At 47.6% G+C, this 25000-nt stretch overlaps 1 protein-coding gene across 4 annotated transcripts in view; it reads left to right on the top strand.

Annotated features, from left to right (window-relative positions):
* Positions 1-25000, top strand: part of zfhx4 (zinc finger homeobox 4) — a 129392-nt gene that overhangs the window by 31461 nt on the left and 72931 nt on the right. For all 4 annotated transcript variants that reach the window (XM_045702078.1, XM_045702079.1, XM_014157162.2 and 1 more), the window contains exons 2-5: positions 3125-5546; positions 5678-5938; positions 6553-6832; positions 9473-9996. In XM_045702078.1, coding sequence (XP_045558034.1) covers positions 3171-5546; positions 5678-5938; positions 6553-6832; positions 9473-9996 — 3441 coding nt within the window. In that variant the 5' untranslated portion in view covers positions 3125-3170. The remainder of the gene's footprint in view (positions 1-3124; positions 5547-5677; positions 5939-6552; positions 6833-9472; positions 9997-25000) is intronic.

Below are 25000 nucleotides of genomic sequence, written 5' to 3'. Positions count from 1 at the left end.
AAAAAGAGGGGAAAATAAGACGTAAAACCTTTTGGAGCAGGTATGCTGTTTTATGACACAATATTCATAAGTGACTAATCCTGGGAACTACTTCAAAAACTTTATTTGTAAAGCATTTCTCAAATATTGAGCTCTGAGCGCTAAATGATTAAGTAGGAGTGAATGCACTCCTACTTAATCAGTTCCTGTGTTGTGAAACAGTGACTGTTGTTGTGGCAGAAGCCATGACTAACTACTGTAGAGCTATAACAGTTGACCTGCGTCAACGCTACTTTAGCTTAGCCCTGCTTTAAAAGGATAATCACACTTTACCTGCTAAGGTTAATGCTAACGTTGGGGACTCAGATCAACTTACTCTCCCCAAATCCTAACCTTAACCATAATGGAAAAAACACAACACTGACCTTAGATCAGTGTCGAGAGACAACTATTCCATTGTTTGCAGTTGAGCTCTGTTTACCACTGTAATTCATCTGTGTCTGTACGGTGGGATACTTTGTAGAGATAGGTAAATCTTCAAGACATGTCTCAACACTCAAGGATATATATAATTCCTGTTAAACTGACTGTTTTATGTCCAACACACACATCAAGGGCAGTTAGGAGCAAAATGACAACAAGTACAAGAAATAAATCCTCGAGTGTCTTTCATGTTAACGCTCAGAACCCCTGGCTACTAAACAGCTTTAAACTCAATCATAATTCCCCTGCAAGCCTCTTAAAACAGGATGGTACAAAACCCGGGATGAAAAATGCATGAAGTTGACTGACTGACTGGTTGGTTATATTCCTAGTTTTAGGTTGGGAGAGATGTAGTGGTTTAGTTGTGTCTTAACCCATTACATCTAGATCTAGATATTTAGAGTAATTTAGACTTGAGGGGAAATAGAACAGCTGGTTTCTTGTTGTGTAGCCTACCTCACCTGAACAATGTTGCTTTAGGGTGAGTAAGAAAGAGAGACACACACACACACACACACACACACACACACACACACACACACACACACACACACACACACACACACACACACACACACACACACACACACACACTTGATTTCAATCCTCACGCTTTAATATCCATGAAGCCCCCTCCCACAGGCTGTGGATTGTTTCAGTTAAAACCTCTAATTGCTTTGTACTGTGTCACAGAAAGAGAGCGATGGAGAGATAGAGGGTGTGGGGGGATAGAGGGTGTGGGGGGATAGAGGGTGTGGGGGGATAGAGGGTGTGGGGGGATAGAGGGTGTGGGGGGATAGAGGGGTGCGGGGATAGAGGGTGTGGGGGGATAGAGGGTGTGTGGGGATAGAGGGGTGTGGGGATAGAGGGGTGGGGGGATAGAGGGTGTGGGGGGATAGAGGGGGTGTGGGGATAGAGGGTGTGGGGGGGATGGAGGGTGTGTGGGGATAGAGGGTGTGGGGGGATAGAGGGGGTGCGGGGATAGAGGGTGTGGGGGGATAGAGGGTGTGTGGGGATAGAGGGGTGCGGGGATAGAGGGTGTGGGGGGGTAGAGGGGTGCGGGGATAGAGGGTGTGGGGGAGAGAGGGGGTGCGGGGATAGAGGGTGTGGGGGGATAGAGGGGGTGCGGAGGGATAGAGGGTGTGGGGGGGATAGAGGGGGTGCGGGGATAGAGGGTGCGGGGATAGAGGGTGTGGGGGGATAGAGGGGTTGCGGGGATAGAGGGGTGCGGGGATAGAGAGGGGTGTGGGGGATAGAGGGGTGCGGGAATAGAGGGTGTGGGGGGGATAGAGGGGTGCGGGAATTGAGGGTGTGGGGGGATAGAGGGGTGCGGGGATAGAGGGGTGGGGGATAGAGGGGGTGTGGGGATAGAGGGTGTGGGGGGGGATAGAGGGGGTGTGCGGGGATAGAGGGGGTGCGGGGATAGAGGGGTGGGGGATAGAGGGGGTGCGGGAATAGAGGGGGTGTGCGGGGATAGAGGGGTGGGGGGATAGAGGGGGTGCGGGGATGGAGGGTGTGGGGGGATAGAGGGGGTGCGGGGATAGAGGGGTTGGGGGATAGAGGGGGTGCAGGGATGGAGGGTGTGGGGGGATAGAGGGGGTGCGGGGATAGAGGGGGTGGGGGGATAGAGATGGAGAAAGAGGCAGGCAATAGGAGGTGGGTGGGGTTGAAGGTTGCAGTTGTATTTTAAACCGGGATAGAGGGGGTGTATTTTAAACCGTCATTCGAAGGCTGGCTCATTCACACACCAACTTGTCTCACAAAAGCAATGGTTTACAGTGACAGGTCCCCATTATAAACTGTTGAATTGGATTCGGGCCAGGGAGAGTGTTGAAGGTGGGGTTATTTGTCATCTGGAGTAAGGTCAGACTGAGCTCTGTCTGTTTGTGATGTGTAGTGTAGCTGCTCCTCTTTCTGTGATTTACTTTAGTTGGTGTTGATACCATGTGCCTGTGAAGTTGAAGGTTAAAGGTGGAGTGACTGGTGTCTAATCTGTATGCCTGTTGGTGTTGGTGGCTGGCCAGTGTGGACAGGGCTTGGGGAGGGCATGGAGAAGAGGTTTAATCAATGACGCTGGTGTGTTAATCAGGAAGTGTTAGCTACATGCTGAGGGGTCTTTACCAGGACCAGATTTAGGCTAAGCTGATTTTCTTACCGACACAGGAGTCAGACTTTTCTCTCCTTTGCTCCTTCGTTCCTCTCCTCCTCTCATGGCCAGAGCGAGGGATCAGTCACATTCGTTCACTCCTCCCTCTGTTTCCAGGGCATTAATCAGTGAGGGGTCAGAGAGAGAGGGACTCAGGGAAACTTTTGTGTGGTGTTCAACTGCTTTCAGGGGGCAGGCGACAGGTTCTGGCTGTCAGCTCTAAGACAAAGCTGCTCAGATCTATTCACATTTATATTGGATTTTCTCTTTTCACAAGTTGTCAGGGGGCTTCTTTAACTTTAATGGTAAACTCTGCGGTAGGCCTTCTCTTGGCAGTCAGCATTCAATAGTCACATTTTGAGCTGCATACATTTGAAATTATTCTGGGATTTTGGATGTAGGATCTAATATTGAGCCTTTTTGATAAACAGTGTGATTACTATTGTTGTAATACATTTCTAATGACTTTCGCACTCTTTCTTCTCTTTCTTTCTTCCTCTTTCGTTCTTGCTTCAGGTCCCTGTCTGATTGGATGAGATGAGATCCCCATGTAAAGGTCGCCATGGCAACCTGTGACTCCCCTTCTATCGTCTTGCGGCAGGAAAATGGCCATACGCTGTCGTCGCTGCCAGCAGGGCCGTGTGACGCAGAGGAGACCGAGAGATACCGAACTGCTGCTGCCGCTAGGATGGATCCCACCGCTGATACCAATGACACTGCCGCAGCACTAGAGAACAGCCCTGCTACCCTCAATAATGCCACAGACACCGGCAGCCCGCTGAGGACGGAGCAGCAGAGCCGGATAGAAAGCTTTACCGAAAACGGGACTGTTACCGGAACCGGGACTGTTGTATCGGGTTTGGACCATGTCCACACTTCTGCTTCGCTGGTGGCCCCAGCAAAGGAGATCCCCTGTAATGAATGTTCCACCTCCTTCTCCAGTTTACAGCAGTACATGGAGCACCATTGCCCCAACGCTCGCATGCCTAACGCAGCAGGGCGGGAAGAAGAGGAGGAGGAGGGCGAGAGTGAGGGAGAGGGGGAGCCTGATGGAGTGGCAGAGGTGTGTGAGAGAGACAGCGAGATGGACGAGTTAGAAGATAGTGATGTGGAGAACCTGTGCGGTGAGATCGTCTACCAGCCCGATGGATCTGCCTTCATCCTGGAGGACTCCAAAGAGCATCACGGTGGCGGCTCCAGGGGCCTTTTGTCACCCAAAAACTTCCCGCCTAACCCCCAAAATCCCACCGCTGCCACCAATAAATCCCAAAGCGGTTTGAAAACCCATGGGGGGAATCGGGACAGGGCGGAGTTGCCTGCGGCTGCACCCATATCCTTCTACCCACAGGTCATCAACACTTTCCACATTGCGTCATCCCTCGGGAAAGCATTCCCGGCTGACCCGGCGGCAACATCGTCGTTCCCAAATACCTCAGCGTTCGCAGGCGCCGGCAGCCCTGTGTTGCACAGTTTCCGTGTCTACGACCTTCGCCACAAGAGCGACAAAGACTATTTGACGGTCGACGGCGCAGCCAAAAACTCCTGTGTGTCCAAAGATGTCCCCAACAATGTGGACTTGTCCAAGTTTGAGGGCTGCGTGAGTGACGGACAGAGGAAGCCTGTGCTGATGTGTTTCCTCTGCAAGCTGTCGTTCGGCTACAGCCGGTCGTTTGTGACGCACGCCGTCCATGACCACCGGATGACGCTCAACGAGCAGGAACAGAAGCTCCTGAGCAACAAGCACGTCTCTGCCATTATCCAGGGGATCGGCAAGGACAAAGAACCTCTTATAAGCTTTTTGGAACCAAAAAAATCCTCTAACTCTGTGCTCCCCCACTTTCCTACCGCCGCTAACTTCCTGGGTCCCGACCCGGGGTTCCGCGGCCTGTGGAACACGTTCCACGCTGAGAACGCTGATTCCCTCCAGGCTGGATTTGCTTTCCTGAAAGGGAGCGCGAGCTCGAACCCCGCCGACCAAACCCCCAGAACCCCACCCATGCCAAAGGCCGAGACCAATCCAAACATCGGGGGTGTGACCGGCGCCTCCGTCAGAACCCCCACCAGTTCCGCGTCCCTCCTTCGCTCATCTCCCATGATGACAGGCCGGGAGCGGGATTCTTCCGAGAGCGACTGCGAGGGCCGTGCTCCACGCACTTTGCATCCCAATGGACAGCGGTTGGACCTGAACCCGTACCCGCTGATCAAACACGAGCCGGGAGCAGAAGGAGGAGAGAGTCCAGAAGAAGACATGGAGGACATTTACTCCAACGGAGGGGTAGAGATGGAGACGGAGGAGGATGAACGGGTGGGCGACAGCACCAGTAGCAAAGATTTCCCTCTTTTAAACCAAAGTATTTCCCCCTTGTCCAACAGCGTGCTGAAGTACAGTGACAACAAAGATCCCTCATCCTCCTCTTCCTCCTCCCGTGAGGAGATGGAGAAGAATCAGCTGAACTCAGCCCCAGCCAGAGATAGAGATAGCAGTAACGACTCAACCAGTGAAGCCCTGGGTGGTCCAGATGGATTCTCCCCCTCCTCTCACCTGATGATGCCACGAGACGACGAGAGTCCGGGACCCCTGCACCAGCATGGGGGAAACCCCGGAACCCCTGGCACGCCGGGTACCCCTGGAACCCCCGGACTGGCCGAGGGGTCCCCAGGCAGTGGTGTAGAGTGCCCCAAATGTGACACAGTCCTAGGGTCCTCCCGATCCTTAGGTGGACACATGACCATGATGCACTCTCGTAACTCCTGCAAGACACTGAAGTGTCCCAAGTGTAACTGGCACTACAAGTACCAGCAGACGCTGGACGCCCATATGAAGGAGAAGCACCCAGAGTCTGGAGGGTCCTGTGTGTACTGCCGTACCGGGCAGGCTCACCCACGCCTGGCCCGGGGAGAGAGTTATACATGTGGATACAAGCCCTTCCGCTGTGAGGTTAGTGTCTCTTTCTTTGTTTCTCTGATCCTTTCTACTTCTCTCTCTCTTACTCATACTCTCCCTCTCTCTCTCTGTTCCTTTCTTTGTATCTCTATAAATAACCCCCTCTATCTCTGATTTCTCTCTAGGTGTGTAACTACTCCACCACGACCAAGGGCAACCTGAGCATCCACATGCAGTCGGACAAGCATCTGAACAACGTTCAGACACTGCAGAATGGGGGCACTGAACAGCAGTACAACCACAACCACACCCACACCCACAGCCATACCCACACCCACACCCCCTGCCACAGCCATGCCAACCCTGTGCCCAGCGCCAGCCTGGGGGGAGGCTGTGGTACCCCGTCACCCTCCAAGCCCAAACAGAAGCCCACGTGGCGTTGTGAGGTGGGTGACACTACACGTTGGATCAGGGCTATTCTAGTTCATTAGCCAGTGTTCTGGCTCTGATTAGAAGTTAGACAAGCCTAGGATCATCTTCCCATAATCCATTAGGGGGAAAACCACAAATCTGCCAATAGATCAGTGTCTTGGCGCAGCTTCCTCCTACTGTGTTTCACTCTGTTAACTCGTACACCTGTGTATGAGTACTTACACATAACAAAAATATAAACACAACATGTAAACTGCGGAGGACTATTTCTGTCTGTAATAAAGCCCTTTAGTGGGGAAAAACTAATTCTGATTGGCTGGGCCTGGCTCCACAGTGGGTCAGCCTGGCTCCCAAGTCGGTGGACCTATGCCCTCCCAGGCACACCCATGGCTACGCCCCTGCCCAGTCATGAGGAATCCATCGATTAGGACCTAATGAATCTATTTCAATTGACTGATTTCCTTATATAACTGTAACTCAGCAAAATATTTGAAATTGTTGCATGTTGCGTTTATACAGTATTTTTGTTCAGTATAGTTACTACACATCCTTTGGGAACCAATTCAACAAATTCTCCTCATTATTTATAAATATATATATATATAAAATACCTCCCCTCCTCCTCCAGGTATGTGACTACGAGACCAACGTGGCGAGGAACCTGCGCATCCACATGACCAGTGAGAAACACATGCACAACATGATGCTGCTGCAGCAGAACATGAAGCAGATTCAACACGGGCTGCACCTGGGTCTGGCCCCGGCCGAGGCTGAGCTCTACCAGTACTACCTGGCTCAGAACATCAGCCTGACCGGGGTCAAGCTGGAGAGCCCCGGCCCAGACGCGCAGATGATTAACCCCTTCCAGCTGGACCCCAATACGTCCGCTGTACTCGGCTCTGGGCTAGGTGAGAATCAGGGTGACTTTCAGTCTTCCCTTTGGTCTCTATTTTCTATGTATATTTTTCTGTCTCTCTTTTCTTCTCTCTCTCTCTCTCTCTCTCTCTCTCTCTCTCTCTCCCTGTCTCTCTCTCTTTCTCCCTGTATCTCTTTCTCTCCCTGTCTCTCTCTCTCTCCCTGTCTCTCTCTCTTTCTTCCTGTCTCTCCCTGTCTCTCTCTCCCTGTCTCTCTCACTCTCCCTGTCTCTCTCGCTCTCTCCCTGTCTCTCTCTCTCTCTCTCTTTCTCTCTGGATGTCCTCTACCCTATCTCCTCTACAACCTATGGCTCTCGGTTTGTTTTGGTCTTTCTCCTTGCACTTTCCTTTTTTCACTCGCTGCCTCTTTCTCTTTTCCCCTCTCCTCCTCTTTCTCTTTTCCCCTCTCCTCCTCTTTCTCTTTTCCCCTCTCCTCCTCTTTCTATTTTCCCCTCTCCTCCTCTTTCTCTTTTCCCCTCTCCTCCTCTTTCTCTTTTCCCCTGTATCTCTTATCTTCTTTCATCCCTCTGTCATTGCCTCCTCTCCTCGACCTCTCTCTCTGATTACAACATGATTATGAGAAGCCACGGGATAATTATTCTTAATCTTTCATTCGTAATTTTCTTAAATCAGCTTAATCGCACGCACACGCACGCACACACACACACACACACACACACACACACACACACACACACACACACACACACACACACACACACACACACACACACACACACACACACACACACACACAATGCAGGGAGTTGAATCGCCTAGGAGGTGAAGGAGTTTAACAAAGAGCCCATACTGTTACATACCCATTCCTAATGGCAACCTGGAGGTCAAAGATGTAACCTCGCTGCTTCTCATGTCCAAACACACACACACACACATACACCTTATTAGTGTTGACTAATTGGCAGATTTGTACTCTGACTGTAAAAAAAGAAAAATATGTCATTGTTAAATTCTCTGTGTGCTAGTCTTTTGTCTACATTTTCTGGGAAAGGAGACATATTGAGCTCCTAACAGATAGCGAGAAAGAGAAAGAGAGAGAGAGAGTCATAACAGAACAGACCTGCTTTTGTATTGATCAGCGTTTCATGTTGTGTGAGAAGACCTGTTAGCGCTCCCTGCTACTCTTCGGCTAACTCAGAGTCATTAAAACTATCTGATGAGGGAGCTAGCAAGTTCAAAGGGATGATTGTAATTGATCCTGATCCAATCCTATTAGATTTTTTTATAGTCATGGCTTTGTAGGGAGCCATAGGGTCTGTGCAAGGCTTTATTTGATCAAATCCTTTTGTGTGACTGAGGCCTACACCCCTACGCTCTTCTTCTCTTTCTAGCTGCTCTTCCCCGCTTCATTTCATTTAATAAAAAAGGCAGTCTTTTTTTTCTCTTTACTTCGTCCAGCCCTCCTCCTCCTCTTCCTCCGTTGATGTGTACATCTGTTTGCTTTTCTATCCTCTTTGTCTTTCTCTGTCTGCTTTTCTATCCTCTCTGTCTTTCTCTGTCTGACTTTCTATCCTCTGTCTTTCTCTGTCTGACTTTCTATTCTCTGTCTTTCTCTGTCTGACTTTCTATCCTCTGTCTTTCTCTGTCTGCTTTTCTATCCTCTGTCTTTCTCTGTCTGACTTTCTATCCTCTGTCTTTCTCTGTCTGACTTTCTATCCTCTGTCTTTCTCTGTCTGACTTTCTATCCTCTGTCTTTCTCTGTCTGCTTTTCTATCCTCTGTCTTTCTCTGTCTGACTTTCTATCCTCTGTCTTTCTCTGTCTGACATTCTATCCTCTTTGTCTTTCTCTGTCTGACTTTCTATCCTCTTTGTCTTTCTCTGTCTGCTTTTCTATCCTCTGTCTTTCTCTGTCTGACTTTCTATCCTCTGTCTTTCTCTGTCTGACATTCTATCCTCTTTGTCTTTCTCTGTCTGACTTTCTATCCTCTTTGTCTTTCTCTGTCTGACTTTCTATCCTCTGTCTTTCTCTGTCTGACTTTCTATCCTCTGTCTTTCTCTGTCTGACTTTCTATTCTCTGTCTTTCTCTGTCTGACTTTCTATTCTCTTTGTCTTTCTCTGTCTGACTTTCTATCCTCTGTCTTCCTCTGTCTGACTTTCTATCCTCTGTCTTTCTCTGTCTGACTTTCTATTCTCTGTCTTTCTCTGTCTGACTTTCTATCCTCTGTCTTTCTCTGTCTGACTTTCTATTCTCTGTCTTTCTCTGTCTGACTTTCTATTCTCTTTGTCTTTCTCTGTCTGACTTTCTATCCTCTGTCTTTCTCTGTCTGACTTTCTATTCTCTGTCTTTCTCTGTCTGACTTTCTATTCTCTTTGTCTTTCTCTGTCTGACTTTCTATCCTCTTTGTCTTTCTCTGTCTGACTTTCTATCCTCTTTGTCTTTCTCTGTCTGACTTTCTCGCTTTCTTTATTGGTTGTACATTGTGCGTTTCACCTACTTTCACTCTCATTATCTTCCTTTCATGCTCTATCTTCTCTTCTTTCATTTACCTCTTTCTCTCTCTCGTATCCCTCTTGTCTTCCTGACCACCATTCTCCACTCTATCTCTCTCTTGCTCTTTCTCTTTCTCCCCCCCACCCTCTCTGACCATCCCTCTCTCTCTCTTTGTCCCCAGTGAATAATGACTTGTCTGCAGAGCTGCGTCTAGCCAGTGGTCAGCTGATGGCTGATGACCTGTCTGTCCTCTCCGGCGGCAGGGGCGCTGGAGGCAGTGGTGAGCTCTCTCCGCCCATCAGCGACCCGTCACTCCGCCTCTACCAGTGTTCTGTCTGCAGCCGCTTCACCTCCGATAGCCTGGAGGCGCTGGGCGCCCATGTCAACGCAGATCGCACCCTGCCCGAGGACGAGTGGCGTGGCATTGTGGGAGATGTGTACCAGTGCAAGCTGTGCACCTACAACACCCAGCTCAAGGCCAACTTCCAGCTGCACTGTAAGACAGACAAACACATGCAGAAACAGCAGCTGGTGGCGCACATCAAGGAAGGAGGGAAAGCCAACCAGTGGAGGTTAAAGTGCGTTGCCATCGGCAACCCTGTGCACCTGAAGTGCAACGCGTGCGACTACTACAGCAACAGTGTGGATAAACTGCGGCTGCACGCCACCAACCAGCGACACGAGGCTGCCATTAGGCTGTACAAGGTACCAGTCACTTCTGTTATAACATAACGCCCCTACTGAACACACGACAGCCATCAACACACCAACACACCAGACAATGCAGCGGCATAATACAGTGATTATGCAACAGGACCTAGGCCTCTTTAATAGCATGATGTCATCCAGCCAGTGGTTTGTAAGGCGTTGTTACGTGAGGCCTATTATTAGTGACCCTGTGTTTGTTGCAGGGTGTTAGAGATTGGCATTCTAGCACCACCTGGCTTATATTAGCCATTAACCATCAGGTACAGCTGATATAGCGCCCTCTCCTCTCTACAGCCATCCCTCTCTCCTACCTCCTCCCTTCTCCGTCCCTCTCTCCTACCTCTTCCCTTCTCCATCCCTCTCTCCTACCTCCTCCCTTCTCCGTCCCTCTCTCCTACCTCCTCCCTTCTCCCTCCCTCTCTCCTACGTCCTCCCTTCTCCATCCCTCTCTCCTACCTCCTCCCTTCTCCGTCCCTCTCTCGTACCTCCTCCCTTCTCCGTCCCTCTCTCCTACCTCCTCCCTTCCCTATCCCTCTCTCCTCTCTCCTACCTCCTCCCTTCTCCATCCCTCTCTCCTACCTCCTCCCTTCTCCGTCCCTCTCTCCTACCTCCTCCCTTCTCCGTCCCTCTCTCCTACCTCCTCCCTTCTCCATCCCTCTCTCCTACCTCCTCCCTTCTCCATCCCTCTCTCCTACCTCCTCCCTTCTCCATCCCTCTCTCCTACCTCCTCCCTTCTCCGTCCCTCTCTCCTACCTCCTCCTCCTTCCCTCTCTTCTACCTCCTCCCTTCTCCATCCCTCTCTCCTACCTCCTCCCTTCTCCATCCCTCTCTCCTACCTCCTCCCTTCTCCATCCCTCTCTCCTACCTCCTCCCTTCTCCGTCCCTCTCTCCTACCTCCTCCCTTCTCCCTTCTCCGTCCCTCTCTCCTACCTCCTCCCTTCTCTATCCCTCTCTCCTACCTCCTCCCTTCTCCATCCCTCTCTCCTACCTCCTCCCTTCTCCGTCCCTCTCTCCTACCTCCTCCCTTCTCCGTCCCTCTCTCCTACCTCCTCCCTTCTCCATCTCACTCTTTCCTGTAACAGTGAAAGGAGAGAGTATTTTCACTGGTATTAATATGATGTCTGAAATCAAAGTTAATTGAGTTCTGTTATAAACATAGATAAGCGTTGGCGGCATACTGTAGTCACAGACAGAAAGGCCACCATGCAACAGTGTCACACACACAACACAACACACACACACACACACACACACACACACACAACACAACACAACACACACACACAGAGAACATCTTAGAACACTGTAAACATTATATAAACAGGTCCCTCAGAGACAGAGAGAAATAAATAGTTTACATTGTGAAAAGATTGTTCGCCCAGGGTCCTGACCTGAAGGATCTACTGCACTCTATGAACCTAATGAGGATCTATTGACCAGGTGGGGGGGTATGTGTGTGTCCTGTAGCTCAGCTCTTGGCTGTGTGTTCACAGCAGTTGATTTAGCGTCTGACAGTAGCCAGCTCGGCTACATAAGACATTGGCAGCCATTAAATCATAATAGGGGAAAAATATGTTTTTATTAGCAATGATTAAAGGCGAAGGTACAAGACCAACTCCAAGGCAATTTAGAGTATAACCATAGCAGTATAACCATTTATTTTCTCTGAAAAAAAGAGACTAGGGTGAAAAGCAATCCTACATCATGCTCTTAGATAATAGTTGAGTTTATGGTGTCACACACACACACACACACACACACACACACACACACACACACACACACACACACACACACACACACACACACACACACACACACACACACAAAGTCTATGGGTTTGTAAGTTATCAAACCGTGAGCAAAGAGTGAGTGAGACAGACAAGGGAAGAGTAGCCATCGTGGCCAGAGAGAGAGAAGGGGGGGTGATGTGGGCAGAGAGAGAGAAGGGAGGGTGACGTGGGCAGAGAGAGAGAAGGGAAGAGTAGCTGTCGTGGCCAGAGAGAGAGGGGGGAGGGGGAATTCCCAGAATCGCCTGTGGAATTTGGAGGCTTTGCTTTAAAACCCCAGAGCAATGGGAATGTGTGGACACCCTCCCTGGTTAGACTGAAGCTGGAGGCTTTGCTTTAAAACCCCAGAGCAATGGGAATGTGTGGACACCCTCCCTGGTTAGACTGAAGCTGGAGGCTTTGCTTTAAAACCCCAGAGCAATGGGAATGTGTGGACACCCTCCCTGGTTAGACTGAAGCTGGAGGCTTTGCTTTAAAACCCCAGAGCAATGGGAATGTGTGGACACCCTCCCTGGTTAGACTGAAGCTGGAGGATTTGCTTTAAAACCCCAGAGCAATGGGAATGTGTGGACACCCTCCCTGGTTAGACTGAAGCTGGAGGCTTTGCTTTAAAACCCCAGAGCAATGGGAATGTGTGGACACCCTCCCTGGTTAGACTGAAGCTGGAGGATTTGCTTTAAAACCCCAGAGCAATGGGAATGTGTGGACACCCTCCCTGGTTAGACTGAAGCTGGAGGATTTGCTTTAAAACCCCCAGAGCAATGGGAATGTGTGGACACCCTCCCTGGTTAGACTGAAGCTGGAGGATTTGCTTTAAAACCCCAGAGCAATGGGAATGTGTGGACACCCTCCCTGGTTAGACTGAAGCTGGAGGATTTGCTTTAAAACCCCAGAGCAATGGGAATGTGTGGACACCCTCCCTGGTTAGACTGAAGCTGGAGGATTTGTAGAGGTCTGGTCTGGTCTGTGTAAGTCCTCCCTTATTGGAACAGCAATATCCTGTAAAAGAAAGATTGGCAGAATGAATATATTATATGGATGGACGGGGATAGTATTATACATCATGTGGCTGATCTTCCATGTTTTTTACATTGTGCCAACATATAATAGAATGATGAAGAGATTGCTGTGCTCCCTGGGCCGTAATGCCTTTTTAACCCATATCTGTGGCATGTGTGTATGTTCAGCTTCCTGGCGAGCGATTTACCTTTGGCTAATGCTGTAGGGGAGAGGGTCATCCCACCACCCTCTCCATGCACTCAGCTACCCTTGTACCCCCCCCCCCCCACCCACATACACACTGTACCGGCTGCACAAATCTGTTGGACAGATGCTGGCTTTAATGCGTTTGGCAGGATTCAGACTTTTTTTACCCATAGTCAGATGGCAGTAAAGCATGAGCGGAGGAGAAAGAAAAAAAAATATGTATTTTTTTGACCAGAAAAACACCTTTTCTTTTATGTGTGGAGGTGAAAGACCCAGGGGAGTGGCCTGCCTCTGCTCTGCTCTGCCCGCCCTGGCTTGGCCCCACACACAAAGAGAACAAAGTGTTGACTACCTTCCCATATGGGTCTAGAACACTGAGGATCTGTGAAACGGTGGAAGATGCAAACAAAAAGCATATTCAGACTTTATTGCTGCTTTGTAGCTCAGTAGAGATCTGAGGGGATTCAGGACGGAAGAGTTTCCAGACTTTACAACAGGAGGCCAGATGAGAGTAGCAGGAGGAGGGCTATTTCGGTCTCTCTACCCTTCCCTCTCTCTCTTCATCTCTCTCTCTGTCTCTCTCCTCTCTCTTTCTCTCTCTCTACCTCCATATCTCTCTTTACCTACCCCCTCTTTTCTTCTCTCTTTCTCTCTAGTTTAGGCCGCAGACGTTAATCCTAATGCAGGAAGTAACTTTTCTGAGGAACCAATCTGATCCTCCTTTAAGCTCATTGTCTCAGTTACCACTTGGTTAATGTCGAAGGACTTGGTGGGTCCTGTTAATAACTTCTGGTTAATTGTAATTGATGCCATCAAAATAGACCACTAACACATCTACAACACTCAAAATAGAATTCTGGATTCTGACTTTAGAATTCCACAAAAAAATCTGAATGATTCTAGAATAGAACATTTATTGCAGGATTTTGGATTGGATTATGCAAAAATAGAACAGTCTAGAATTCCAGACTAGAAAACGGCATAATTCCAAAATGGAACACAGTGTCTACCTGTCAAATGAAAATCCTTCTCTCCAAAGAGTTAACTCTTGGCAATGCAACGCTGCACTACAGATGTGAGGTGTGAGCAGGCATGCTGTTAGTGTCTGGCTATGTGATAGCTTGCGAGCTAGCCAGCTAGCTGCCCATGAGGTAGATCAGGCCATATTAAAGAGTACTGTAGCACGTAGCATGGCGTGTCTATAGCTGGCCCAGCCTGTGTTTGGGTAGTGTTGAGAATGATGTTGAGAATGATGATGTATGGCAGAGATATGACTCTGGATAATAAACACAGGACTTAATACAGATGGACAGAGTAGTAAATCTGTCAGTGCCATTCACAAGAGCTGGAGCGCCTGCCTGGGTACAGAGTGTGAGATTCACACATCGACGTGTGTGGGGGTACTGAATGTGTGTGTCTGTGCTGAGTGCGTGTATTCTGAGTGTGTGTGTGCTGCGCTTTGAGGTACAGTAGGGATCATTTAGAGTGGAGAATGTTCATGGTCAGTGTTGCGTGGTACAGGACCACACAGAAACCCAAACACACACACACACACATTGCATTGACCGCACGAACCGATTACACCAACCGGCCGCACCTGTTCGTCAGATGGACCTCCTGACTTCAACCAGCCTCACCCCTGACCCCTATCTCTCTCTCTCTCTCTCTCTCTCTCTCTCTCTCTCTCTCTCTCTCTCTCTCTCTCTCTCTCTCACACACCTCCTAACCTTTCTGTCATCCTCCCTTACCCGTCATATGTCTCTACCATGCTCCCAAATCCAGAAGTCTGAACTGAGCTTGATTAAACTATTAATATACAGTGTATGCCATCTAGCAAATGCTTTTATCCAAAGCAACTTACAGTCATGCGTGCATACATTTTACATCTCTACCTCCCTCCTCTTCTCTCTTTTTTTCTCCCTGTCTTTCTCTATTTCTTCTCTCTCCTTGCTCCCTCTCTCTCTATGGTTTTGTGTCGTCAGTCAAGCAGAATGGCTTGTCTGGGGCTCTCCTGAATATTTCCAGATTTGTATTTTTCATTTATTTTTCTTCCCTTCCTTCCTTTCCGTCTTTCCACCCTTTGAACCAACAGGGACCCCAGCACGTATAATGCTCATCTTCATCATCACCAGGGAGGGAGGGAGGGGAAATTGACTTATTTGAGAACGTGTGATTTAAGAAGGGGAGATGGTGTGGTGAAATGGTGCCTCTCTCTCTCTCTCTCTCTCTCTCTCTCTCTCTCTCTCTCTCTCTCTCTCTCTCTCTCTCTATCTCTAGGGAGTGGCAGATAGGCCATCTCATTACCCATGATCCTCCTGGCAACGCCATGGCCAGCCAGGGAACAAGGGGGGGGGGATTAAATGAGAGAACGAGGAGAGGGAGGGGCTGGAATTTAATATTCATCAAAAGAAAAAGCAAATTTTTTCAATTTTCTCCCCCTCCTGCATATTTCTCTTTATTTCCCTCCACCCGAATCAAGGGACTCTGCTTTTTTTCTGTCCCTCCCTCTCATCTCAGGCTGAGGTGGGAGATGGTGGTTATATAGCTCTGATATTAACTGGCCAATCTCTCCTCAACCTTTAGGCGAGGTCAATCCTATTCTCTCATTTTTTAATCAAATGGCCCTATATATATGCAGTGTAATTATGGCCTGTCATTGGCTGGCTGGGATGGGAAATAGACAGGAGATTGACTCCAGTAGATTTGCATAATAACCCATTGCACTGCGGTGGAAGGAAGTGAGAGCGAGAAAGAGAGAGAGAGAGAGAGAGAGAGAGAGAGAGAGGTATATATACTACTGATGCGTAGTGGTTATTTTTTGGTTTTTAAACAACTAATTGACCGACGTCGGTTCAATTATTTGAGTTCCATTTTGTTCGTTTTTTTTCTTCTTTGAGCTCGAACTGTGCAATGGAGTAGGGAGTTGTAGTTTCCAACAAGCCAATATTCTACAAAGTTTAACGCAGAAAATGTGATAATTCACTACAAAGACCATAATCCATTGCGCGCCTACTTGTCCGGTCTGTGTGGGGCAGACACGGAGGGAGAGAAGAGAGATGAACGCGCGATCGAGAGGGATAGAGAGCAGTTGCTTCAAGGTATCTCTACCTGAAAATACATGATCTAAACGATTGATAGTTGGTATTCAGCAGTCATAAAAGTATGCCTTATTTACTTAGAAGAACTACTAAAATAGTGATTTTGTCAGACAGCATAGAGATATGATGAGATGATAACTTGGAATGAAACAAATGTAATATACACAAATGAAATATTTTATTAAAGTAATGTGAATAAGTGATGGTTAAGAAGTGACAAGCAGTAATGGGCAGTCACTACCATCATGGGACTTTATGAATTGTTTTATTCTGTGTTGTTCCAGCATTCAACCCACATAAAATGCATAGTGCATTTAATGTTTTAAAAAATTACCGAAACCGAACCGACCTCAAAAAGCACTAATCGCTCAGCACTACTGATGCACGGCCTGTTTATGACACACACACACACACACACACACACACACACACACACACACACACACACACACACACACACACACACACACACACACACACACACACACACACACACACACACACACACACACGTTGTATTCTTGACTGTCTGACCAATGGGGAGTGTGAGGTTGTTTTTCAGCTGCATTTTCCTAAACATAAGTGGGATCAGAGAGGCAGCACTTCACTGAAGCAGAGGGACAGAAAGAGAGAGATGCTATGAAAGAGGGAGAGAGCTCAAGTGGTGTTTCCTCTCAAAGAATGAACTCAAACTTTACATGGATATTGGTGTGGCTCTCTTCATGCTGTCTCTCTCTCTCTCTCTCTTTCACTCTTTCCCTCTACCCAGTCTAGTGGTGTATGGTTAGGGTTAGTACATTACTCAAATCGTTTCAGTTTTCACCTGCGTCAGGATTACAATGGAAATCTTTCAGAGGTCCGAGGGTGGGGGTGATGCTAGTAATTAAAGACTAAAGACAGATGTGTGTGTGTGTGTGTGTGTGTGTGTGTGTGTGTGTGTGTGTGTGTGTGTGTGTGTGTGTGTGTGTGTGTGTGTGTGTGTGTGTGTGTGTGTGTTCAAATGGACAGGCTTCTCTCCCCCCTTCCCTAATAATCCTCAAAGATATGCCATTCACAATAATATTAGGAATCTCTCCTATTTCTTTACCACTACCAGATGGTCATCTCAGCATTGATATAAGCTTTGATTGACAGTCACTATGTATTGTTTAATTGCCATAGTTGAGCCCCCTCCCCCTCTCGCTATCTCCTCTTTTCCTCCCTGAGGGAACACACAGGGCCGTCCTCAGCTCCGGTGAGCTGTGAGTTGGGAGATACCATTTTAGAGATGCTGGGACATTAATAGCCAGATGTGTGAAACCCCCCCCCCCCCGAGGGTCAGTTGGTCCAGGTCAGGGCGTTTGTCTGTGTGCAGGAGACTGTGAAGACTATCCACAGATCTACCATGACAGGTATGGGAACGATAGCAGGGGGACAGAGGAAGGGAGGGCGGGAGGGAGGGAACAGACGAAGGGAGGGGGTTGCTTACAGACCACCAGAAGGGGGGAGGGAAGGAGAGATAGAGGTGAGAGGAAGAGAGATGGAGGGACAGAGTGGAGAAGGATGTAGGGATCAAGGGGACAGGGGAGAGAGGTAGATAGAGGGAGAGGGGAGAGGAGGGAGGGATGGAAGGAATAGGGGGGAGGAGAGGTGGATGCAGGGAGCCAGGGGACAGGGGAGAGAGGTGGATAAAGGGAGAGGGGAGAGGAGGGAGGAGGGAGGGATGGAAGGAATAGAGGAGAGGGGGATGCAGGGGACAGAGGTGGATAAAGGGAGAGGGGAGAGGAGGGAGGAGGGAGGGATGGAAGGAATAGAGGAGAGGGGGATGCAGGGGACAGAGGTGGATAAAGGGAGAGGGGAGAGGAGGGTGGGATGGATGGATGGAAGGAATAGGGGAGAGAAGAGGTGGATGCAGGGAGCCAGGGGACAGGGGAGAGAGGTGGATAGAGGGAGAGGGGAGAGGAGAGGAGAGGGGGATGGAAGGAATAGGGGAGAGGAGAGGTGGATGCAGGGAGCCAGGGGACAGGGGAGAGAGGTGGATAGAGGGAGAGGAGAGGGGGATGCAGGGAGCCAGGGGACAGGGGAGAGAGGTGGATAGAGGGAGAGGGGAGGGGGATGCAGGGAGCCAGGGGACAGGGGAGAGAGGTGGATAGAGGGAGAGGGGAGAGGAGAGGGGGATGCAGGGGTACGGGACCATCACACCACAAAAAGGAACATCGCTCGGCGAGGAACAAAGAGAGGCAGGAGTTTGTCATTTCATCTTAACCCCCCTTTCTCCCTGATTCATCCCCCCTCTACCCTTCCACCCCTCCATTTCTCCTGGGACTTGATCCCCCTGTCCTTAACAAAGGGTGTCTCGTTGACAGAATGGATGCTAGATCAGCTAGTGACTAGCGGCTAACAGAAGTTAGCATGGTGATTATTAATATGATGCTGAAGGAAAGTCATTCTCCAGAATTATGCCCTTTGATGCTCTGATCTGATTTCATTTGATGTAATGATGTAATTACAGATTTGTTTATGTGGCTGGGAATATGAGCATCAATTTGAGCCCTTGAAATCATCTGACATTGAAATTAGTGCTTCATTTACAGCTTGTGCCAGAAAGTATTCCCCTTAACTTTTTCCACATGTTGTTGTGTTACAAAGTGGGATTAAAATTGATGTCATTGTCATTTTTTGTCAACGATCTACACAAAACATTCTGTAATTTCATAGTGGAAGAAAACATATCTTCTTTTTTTTAAGACGAATGAAGAAAAAAACTCTAATATATCTTGATTAGATAAGTATTCTACCCCCTCAGTCAATACATGTTAGAATCACATTTGGCACTGATTACAGCTGTGAGTGTTTCTGGGTAAGTCTCTAAGAGCTTTCCACACCTGGACTGTACAATTTCTGCCCATTATTATTTTCTAAGCTCTTCAAGCTCTGTCAAGTTGATAGTTGATCATTGCTAGACAGTCCTTTTCAAGTCCTGCCATAGATTTTCAAGCCGATTTAAGTCAAAACTGTAACTAGACCACTCAGGAACATTCAATGTTGTCTTGGTAAGCAACTCCAGTGTATATTTGGCCTTGAGTTTTAGGATATTGTCCTGCTGAAAGGAGAACGTGTCTCCCAGTGTCTGTTGGAAAGCAGACTGAACAAAGTTTTCCTCTAGGATTTAGCCTTTAGCTCCATTCCGTTTCTTTTTATCATTGAAAAAAACTCCCTAGTCGTTGTCGATGACGAGCATACCCATAACGTGATGCCGCCACCACCATCCTTGAAAATATCAAGAGTGGAATTCAGTGATGTGTTGGATTTGCCCCAAACAAAATGTTTTGTATTTAGGACCAAAAGTTCATTTATTTGGCACATTTTCTGCAGTATTACTTTAGCGCTTTATTGCAAACAAGCTGCATGTTTTGGAATATTTGTATTCTGTACAGACTTCCTTGTTTTCACTCTGTAACTACAATGTTGTCGATCCATCCTCAGTGTTCTCCTATCACAGCCATTAAACTCTGTAACTGTTTTAAAGTCACCATTGGCTTCATGCTGAAATCCCTGAGCGGTTTCATTCCTCTCCGGCAACTGAGTTAGGAAGGACTCCTGTATCTTTGTAGTGACTGGGTGTATTGATACACCATCCAAAGTGTAATTAATAACGTCACCAGGCTCAAAGGGATATGCAATGTCTGTTTTTACCAATAGGTGCCCTTCTTTGCAAGGCATTGGAAAACCTCCCTGGTCTTTGTAGTTGAATCTGTGCTTGAAATTCACTGCTCGACTGAGGGACCTTATAGATAATTGTATGTGTGGGGTACAGAGATGAGGTAGTCATTCAAAAATCATGTTAAACACTATTATTGCACACAGAGTGAGTCCATGCAATTTATTATGTGACTTGTTAAGCACATTTTTCCTCCTGAACCTATTTAGGTTTGCCATAAAAGGGGTTGAATACTTGTTGACTCAAGACATTTCAGCTTTTCATTTTTGATTAAAAAAAATCCACTTTGACGTTGTGGGGTATTGTGCTTAGATCAGTTGCACAAAATCGAAATGTAATACAAAGGTCAAGGGGTGAAGGCACTGTATGTCACAACACGTGTAAACATATGGGTCATGACAGTGTTATGAAAAGTTATGTCAACTCTTATGACATATTACGCCAATGGCAAAAGCTAGTCATCCTGGGGTCCAACATATCTTGCCTAGATATTAATGCAGAGAAAACGGAATGATTTGAATGTATGCACAAACGATTTTACGCTACTCCCCTCATATAAAGCTATCAAGGTATCGATAGGAATGAACTTGAACTAAAACCTTCCTTAACTCTTGTCCTGATCAATAACCAATCGATGGGAGTTAATCGTGCCTCCGTCAGACCTCTTTACTCTGCTCTTTATATATGTATCTCTCTCTCTCTCTCTCTCTCTCTCTCTCTCTCTCATTATCGGAATAGCCTGTATAAAGCATTCCTCCTGTAATTGATTTTAACCATTAGGTGCTCAGTGAATAGATAGTGAATAGATAAGTAGAGACCAAATAGTCGATTACCCAGCAAGAGGGAGCTGATCTGACGTGCTGCTGTTTGCAGACACACACACACACACACACACACACACACACACACACACACACACACACACACACACACACACACACACACACACACACATAGGCCAGGCAGCACATTGCGATTGACCTCCTCTCGGTTCATCCAGCTTAGTCCTGTGCAGAGTAATCCTTAATGCTATGAAACAGACCTGATAGAAAGAAACTTACTAGTTCAGGATTAACTTCCTATCAGCACGTTTAGTTCAATTATTGTTTTTATTTTAATTGTTCCAGAGGATACTGCCTCTATAAAAGCATTCACTCTGAGCGATAGAGACAGATGGCCAATGTTCTTGTTGTTACTCTCTCTCTCCCTCTCTTCTCTTATATTTTATACTAGCAACAGTAATATACAGCATTCATATTTTATTTTAAGCCAATGTCGCATGAATGACTCCATTTTTTTGGAGCACAGTACAGTTTCTAAAGCTACCACACACACACACACACACACACACACACACACACACACACACACACACACACACACACACACACACACACACACACACACACACACACACACACACACACACACACACACACACACACACACACAACTCCATGAGTTATATCTCTTGCGGACCTGTTTCTCTCTCTCTCTCTCTCTCTCTCTCTCTCTCTCTCTCTCTCTCTCTCTCTCTCTCTCTCTCTCTCTCTCTCTCTCTCTCTCTGTGGGGGGAACAAAGGCAAACATTGGAGTAATCTTCAAAGTGTCCGCTGGTATGTTGAGTGGTGGCTGGTATGCAGACCGGGGCTAAAGCCTTTTCACAGGAAAACAATGTCCTTCCTTTACACAGCCTGCCAGACCTGGGCAAACACTAGCGCTAAGAGCTAGGAGATAGGAGATAGGAGGAAAGGAGCTAGGAGTTAGGGGCTATCAGCGAGGAGCTCCATACGATAGCACTGCTACCTGTTTGCCGGTGTGTATCTGTGTTTGTTGGTCTGTGCGTGCAAGTGTCTCTCTGTGTCGGAGAGTGAGAAGTGGGGAGGAGAAGAAAGGCATTGGGAAAGTGATTCTTACACACAATAGCATGCATTTGCCCATTGTACAAAGTGGAGCATCAAGCGTGCCATCCTAAAAAGGAAGGGGGAGGGCGGGCAGGGAGTGTGTGTGAGGGGGACGGGGTTCAGGGAGTGTGTGTGAGGGGGACGGGGGGCAGGGAGTGTGTGTGTGTGTGTGTGGGGTGGGAGGGGGCAGGGAGTGTGTGTGTGTGTGGGGGGGGGGCAGGGAGTGTGTGTGTGTGTGTGTGTGGGGGGGGGGTTGGGAGGGGGGCAGGGAGTGTGTGTGTGTGTGTGGGGTGGGAGGGGGCAGGGAGTGTGTGTGTGTGGGGGGGGAGGGGGCAGGGAGTGTGTGTGTGTGTGGGGTGGGTGGGAGGGGGCAGGGAGTGTGTGTGTGTGTGTGTGTGTGTGTGTGTGTGTGTGTGTGTGTGTGTGTGTGTGTGTGTGTGTGTGTGTGTGTGGGTGGGTGGGAGGGAGGGAGGGGGGGTAACATTTGAAATGTCTGTTGGAATATGCAAATCAGCAGCTGAAGAGCTGCTCTTATTGTGTCAGCAGAGAATGAACACACACCAGTTAAATTATCTCTTGACACACAGACACACACACAGACACACACACACAGACGTCCCTATAGTTAATAGGATGCCAATAGGGGGACTATTACTGTAGAGTCGTGTAGAGAGGAAGGAGGGAGGATGAAAGAACAGGGTTTTAGAGGAGTGTGTATGCAAAGCAGCTCTATCAGATGGAGTTAGGTGGGGGGGGGGGATAGTGTGTCTCTGTGTGTGAGGGTACAGTGTGGGTGAGTACAACTGAGATGGCTTACTAGCTGCATAAAGAAACCAGACTGTCAGACATTTTGAGTTGGCCTCTTGAGTTCAGTCATGTAGTTCTTTTTCTCCCAAGGATCCAGCCCACTGTAATTCAGCTTAGAGCTGACTGTCTTGTTCTCAGCACCTTTTGTTTCCTGCTAAGTGAAACCATGCGATGGGCTGGGGAGACAATCCTCTCCTTTTCTGCCGTAGGAATGTGCAGTTAGTAAAACGTTCTCCAGGCAACACTGTTCTCTCTGTATCCAGAACACACAGATAGAAAGTGTGGTTTGTTAGCAGTTGTATCACTAAGACTAGTAGACAACTACACATTCACAGAAGGTTGAATGCTTGCATCAGCAATCTGTAGGCTCGTCTAAGGCATATGTATAGGCCTCTCCTCCCTGTCCTCTGGTCTTTGTCACCTGGTAGTGAAGACAAGCAGAGCTCCTAGGCCTAATGGGCAGGTCAGGAAGTGTAATGGGATCTAAGTGTTGGAGTCCTCAGTCTAATCTTAATGTAAATACAAGTCCATTACACAGACAAGGGGAGATTTCTCTGCTGACCAGAATGTTCACTAGCGTGTGTGTGCGCGTGTGTGTGCGCGTGTGTGCGGGTGCTCTGCCGTCTCTCTGTCAACCCAGGGATTAGGCTAAAAGGTTGAGGAGATATGCAAATGAAACATCTTCAGCTTGTGTTTCAACACACTATAACGGTGTTAATATTTCTGAAATATGATTTATCTAGGACATTCTACATATGACTAACTAATATTAGATATAGCACAAGGCAAATTCAGTGCTGCTGGCTATAACATATTAGTAGAATTAGCTGAACAGACACAGCTTTTCAGTCCATAGTATGACTCATTATCATTCTATGGGCTGTATATAACCTGCCTGAGTTTGATATGTCTGCCAGCTAACTGGAGTGTGAACTCATGTTTTCTAGAGGAGGGTCATGGGGTCAAAAAGCCGTGAACTTCAGATTGACCTCTGCCCCTAAGTGTCAGATACACTTACGTCACCCCTGAAAGATACAGTTGAAGTCGGGAGTTTACATACACCTTAGCCAAATACATTTAAACTCAGTTTTTCACAATTCTTGACATTTAATCCCAGTAAAAATTCCCTGTCTTAGGTCAGTTAGGATCACCACTTCATTTTAAGAATGTGAAATGCCAGAATAATAGTAGAGAGATTTATTTATTTCAGCTTTTATTTCTTTCATCACATTCCCAGTGGGTCAGAAGTTTACATACACTCAATTATTATTTGGTAGCATTGCCTTTAAATTGTTGAACTTGGGTCAAACGTTTCGGGTAGCCTTCCACAAGCTTCCCACAATAAGTTAGGTGAATTTTGGCCCATTCCTCCTGACAGAGCTGGTGTAACTGAGTCAGGTTTGTAGGCCTCCTTGCTCACACACGCTTTTTCAGTTCTGCCCACAAATCTTCTATAGGATTAAGGTCAGGGCTTTGTGATGGCCACTCCAATACCTTGACTTTGTTGTCCTTAAGCCATTTTGCCACAACTTTGTAAGTATGCTTGGGGTCATTGTCCATTTGGAAGACCTATTTGCGACCAAGCTTTAACTTCCTGACTGATGTCTTGAGATGTTGCTTCAATATATCCACATAATTTTCCTTCCTCAAGATGCCATCTATTTTGTGAAGTGCACCAGTCCCTCCTGCAGCAAAGCACCCTCACAACATGATGCTGCCACCCCCGTGCTTCACGGTTGGGATGAGGTTCTTCGGCTTGCAAGCCTCCTCCTTTTTCCTCCAAACTTAACGATGGTCATTATGGCCAAACAGTTCTATTTTTGTTTCATCAGACCAAAGGACATTTCTCCAAAAAGTACGATCTTTGTCCCATGTGCAGATGCAAACCGTAGTCTGGCTTTTTTATGGCGGTTTTGGAGCAGTGGCTTCTTCCTTGCTGAGCGTTTCAGGATATGTCGATATAGGACTCGTTTTACTGTGGATATAGATACTTTTGTACCTGTTTCCTCCAGCATCTTCACAAGGTCCTTTGCTGTTATTCTGGGATGGATTTGCACTTTTCGCACCAAAGTACATTCATCTCTAGGAGACAGAATGCGTCTCCTTCCTGAGCGGTATGACGGCTGCGTGGTCCCATGGTGTTTATACTTGCGTACTATTGTTTATACAGATGAACGTGGTACCTTCAGGTGTTTGTAAATTGCTCCCAAGGATGAACCAGACTTCTGGATGTCTTAAAAAACAATTCTGAGGTCTTGGCTGATTTCTTTTGATTTTTCCATGATGTCAAGCAAAGAGGCACTGAGTTTGAAGGTAGGCCTTGAAATACATCCACAGGTACACCTCCAATTGACTCAAATGATGTCAATTAGCCTATCAGAAGCTTCTAAAGCCATGACATCATTTCCTGGAATTTTCCAAGCTGTTTAAAGGCACAGTCAACTTAGTGTATGTAAACTTCTGATCCACTGGAATTGTGGTACAGTGAATGATAAG

Source organism: Salmo salar, chromosome ssa19 (assembly GCF_905237065.1).
Source record: "Salmo salar chromosome ssa19, Ssal_v3.1, whole genome shotgun sequence".
NCBI lineage: Eukaryota > Metazoa > Chordata > Actinopteri > Salmoniformes > Salmonidae > Salmo > Salmo salar.
The sequence above is the reverse complement of the archived record's forward strand: the minus strand, read 5'-3'. Positions and strand labels throughout refer to the sequence as shown.